Source organism: Montipora capricornis, chromosome 13, assembly GCF_036669925.1.
Source record: "Montipora capricornis isolate CH-2021 chromosome 13, ASM3666992v2, whole genome shotgun sequence".
Lineage (NCBI taxonomy): Eukaryota > Metazoa > Cnidaria > Anthozoa > Scleractinia > Acroporidae > Montipora > Montipora capricornis.
In genome coordinates, this window is record NC_090895.1 from 24,747,374 (window position 1) to 24,751,306 (window position 3,933).

General features: G+C 40.2%; 1 protein-coding gene across 4 annotated transcripts in view; it reads left to right on the top strand.

Annotated features, from left to right (window-relative positions):
• The window catches only part of LOC138030222 (fibroblast growth factor receptor 2-like), a 53,643-nt gene extending 49,710 nt beyond the window's left edge, over positions 1-3,933 (top strand). For all 4 annotated transcript variants that reach the window (XM_068878106.1, XM_068878108.1, XM_068878107.1 and 1 more), the window contains 3 exons: positions 1-90; positions 2,210-2,309; positions 3,039-3,933. The exon at positions 1-90 is cut by the window's left edge and continues 7 nt beyond it. In XM_068878106.1, the coding sequence (XP_068734207.1) occupies positions 1-90; positions 2,210-2,309; positions 3,039-3,098 (250 nt within the window). In that variant the 3' untranslated portion in view covers positions 3,099-3,933. The remainder of the gene's footprint in view (positions 91-2,209; positions 2,310-3,038) is intronic.

The window sequence follows — 3,933 nt, forward strand, 5'->3', positions numbered from 1 at the left end:
TCCTTATCCAGCCATGAAAAGGGATGACTTGATCGAACAGCTTCGTGTTGGTTACAGAATGCCTAAACCGCCGTTCTGCTCTGATGAACTGTGAGTATTTCATTCCCGCCACAGAAGTATTTCTAAGTTGTAACACAATTCCCAAACAGTATGATTTGCGGATCATCATTATTTTTTATCCCACACATCTTGACGGTTCAGGATGTGGTTAGTTTTCACTAAGTTTATTTGACATCAGGCAAAGATTTAGTAGGGGAGATATGAAGCAAAACAACAGGCTTCAGTTTGTTTGTTTGTTTGTATGTTATTTATTTGTTTGAGCAGGTTGAAGTTTTCGCAGCTATTCAGCTGATGTGGACCTGCTATACCCACCCACCCGTATACACACAGAGGACAGCCACAACACAGGGAACTTCATCCCCTACTCTTCTCGAATAGTGTGTAGGTTCTTTAACGTCCCGCAGGGAACTAATGAACATGGAAGTTATTTGTGAGACGGGACCTCCGGCTTATCGTCCTTATCCGAGAAGACTTCAAAGTCTAACCATTTGCGGATGTAATTACAAAGGCAGCACTTTCTCCTCAGTTGTTTTAAGACCCTGAGTGTTGGTCCGGCCGGAGTCGAACTCACGACCTCCCGCATGGCAGCCCGGTGCTCAACCAACTGAGCCATTGGTGTGCGGTGTTCAACTGATGGATAACGCTATCCAGCTGATAAACACCAGCAAAACCAATTGAGTTATCCAGTAGATAGTGATTCAGCCGGAGGATAGCGCTATCCACCCTTCGAATAACTGGAGCCAGAGGGATCTTACTCAGCACCCGATAAGATTGATAACTCAGTTGGTAGAGCAGTAAACGCCCAATCGCGCGGTCCTGGATTCGAGCCTCGTTCAAGCCCCGATTTTTTTCCGGCTTTCTTCGGAACTGGATAAGTTGCTCATTCACCGTCTAACATCAATCGTGAAAAACGACGATGTTGACGATGATGGTGACGAAGACGAGGAAGATCGCGGACAGCTCTACTAACAGACGCTTTTTCCATTTCCTGATGGTGTGCACTTATGAGAGAGTTGATTGAAGCTGGATCAAGGAGAAAATGACGTCAAAGCTGGACTCATTAGTGTGTACACCGCTGAATTAATATGCCGCACGGGAGTTTCGGGCTTTCAGATTTTAAAACTCGTGTTTTGCATATATAATAAGCTGCATTTACACGCTGAAACTTTAGGAAGACCTTAGATAGCAATTACCAGAACCAGGTTGCTGACTAGCGGTTTTCGTTAAAACGATGGTTTGCTGGGGGTGCTCAGTCTCGCGGGCTCAGAAAACCTGGTTGTGGTCATTGTTATTTAAGGTTTTTCGAAATTTTAAGCTAGTGAGTAAATGGCGTCACGTTTCCCAAGATCCAACCCTCTGAGGTCCAATCGGTCAGTTTTGAACGTGAGTAATCGCGGACCGTGAAATCCAAAAATTGCACTTAAAGTAACAGCCTTTGGATAAAAGTCAAAGCTCAAAATTTTGCCAGTCAGGTGTTCATCAAACACACTTTCAAACTCTGAAGTAAAAAAGGGAAGTTATTTTTTTCATCATATTAGCACTTTAAAACGTAGAACCAGAAGGAATCGAAAGAGATAGATTTGATGAGAAAATAAACGTTAAAAACGGAGAAAAAACATGATTTATTTTTAGCCCTAAGAATAAACAAACAGTACTGTACTTCATCGAGGAGAACAATCCAACACTTTGCAACGCATTGTTATTTCTGGTATATTTAACAATTATTCTACGAGGGTGCGCTGGATTTGAAGTGATAGATAACCAACGAGGCGAGTAGCGCCGAGTTGGCTATAATCATTTTATATACAGCAAACCCGAGTAGAATAATTGTTTTATTAAAAACCCCAGGATCAACAACTCTTCCACTGAAGTATCGATTTTTGCCTGGGACAATTTCGGTCCAAAACGGCTTTAGTCGGCCAATTTTCTCAGAGCTGCAAAAATGTTTTCAGCTCGCTTTATTGCTGACGCGTTCCATGCCCATATTAGGTGTATGAACTGATAGCCTGTGTACGGCGAGCCAATGAAAATGCTGGAAATCTGATATCCGTAGTTCAGTTTTGAATAAAAATATAAAATCTTTCGGGTAGCACAGTTTAGGCTTACATAGCGTCTAGTTAATTTGACAAACCCGTCTCCACTCTTGCAGATATGCTATTATGTGGCAGTGCTGGCAAACGGACCCAGAATCAAGACCAACGTTTTTGGAGATAGGAAAAACACTGCATCGACTCAAGACCGCCCAGACGGTAAGGACAATAACTGTCGGATGAAATTCCCAACTATGAATAAATTTTCAGCCTTAGATATTGCATTTCTAGTGTTCTCATTAGGGAGACACTACTGTCTTGGCATTCGAAATGTTCTCTTCCGGTTTCCGTCCGCGTCTCAAAACGTCGCGTGCTTAATATTAAGTTCAGTCCCATTTCGCTTATCAGCTGATGTTCCGTATGATTACAGCAAAAAGATTTGGTCGCGGGAAGTGAATTCAGAAAAACTCTCTCAGCAATGTTCAAAGCAACTTCAGTTTATATTTTAGTCCACGAAAATTTGTTTTCTATGCTGAACGTGAAAGTTTGGGTCTGTAATAGACCAATTTCGATATATTAAGATTCAGTCGAAAACAAAAGGCATCACCTCGAGGCTCTGGGGAATAAACTCATACAAATCCTTATATTTATTCCCCAGAGCCTCGAGATGATGTCTTTTGTTTAGGTCTGAATTTTAATATATCGAAATTGGTCTATTCCATGATTGATCTTAACGATTCACAAGGAGTGGTGTTTTTTTTACAAAAAAAGTTTAAAGTGGCACGAAAGAGGTATTCTGCCTCGATTCTAAACGCGTCATACTATGAGTGACCTAATATGGTCACGGTGACCTTGTAAGATCATAGTGACCTTACATAGTCGCTACAGAGTTATGAGCTGACGACCCTGGTGTTAATATTGATTAAGTGAATTATGTTGCATTTTCAGCTGCCCATTGATCTTGGAAATTACGATCGAAGCTACATCAACGCCACCGAAGATGACTAGTGAGACGAAAATGAAACTGTAAAGTGAACCAGGAGCTGAATTAAGACCGTTTTGGAACACAAAGATGGCTCGCAGAGTTTCATGCATTGTGCCTATAAAGTGTGCAATGTTGCTTAAAAGAATATAAATGATCGTGCGACAGGCATTTCAGTATATATTTTTGCGGTACTCAGCATGAAAACGACGTGAAATCACCAAATTTGTAGGTTTGAGGGCATACAAATGCCTTCCTTTCACTCGCTGTTTTTACTCTAAAACAGCTCGTATTAATATATTTTTAGTAATTTTTCGTCCACATTGTACGACGTGAACGTGATAGAATAATCGCAACAGACTTAAAATAGTGCAAATTTATATTTAGGGATGAAGTTTTCGTCAACTTCGCCATCTTAGATCTTAAAGTCCCTATTGAGGTGTCAACTATTTTTGAAGCTACATTGATTTTAAGAGCCTTCTCTATTCGTTTACAGTTTTTCATGATCCAACATTTTGTCCTTCCTGTTGGAAGGACAACAGATTTGATGGTTTTCTATGCCAAACAGTTTTATTCAACACAATGATAGGCAGCCAACTCACTTTTTTGTGAACTCTTTACATGAATCATGAATCGTTAACATTTACTACGAAAACCAGCCTTGAAAGGAACATTTTATGTGTGAGTAAGACAATGTGATGAAAGACTTTTAAAGGACACCCTTTTAGAATTTGTTGTAGATTTTATTTTGGAATAAATTTGTAAATATGGTTTTTTTATCAAAAATGTTCATGTTAGAAGCTGATCGTGTAACTCAAGATGTTGTCTTCACAACGAATAAAACACTCAACTCGTGCCAGG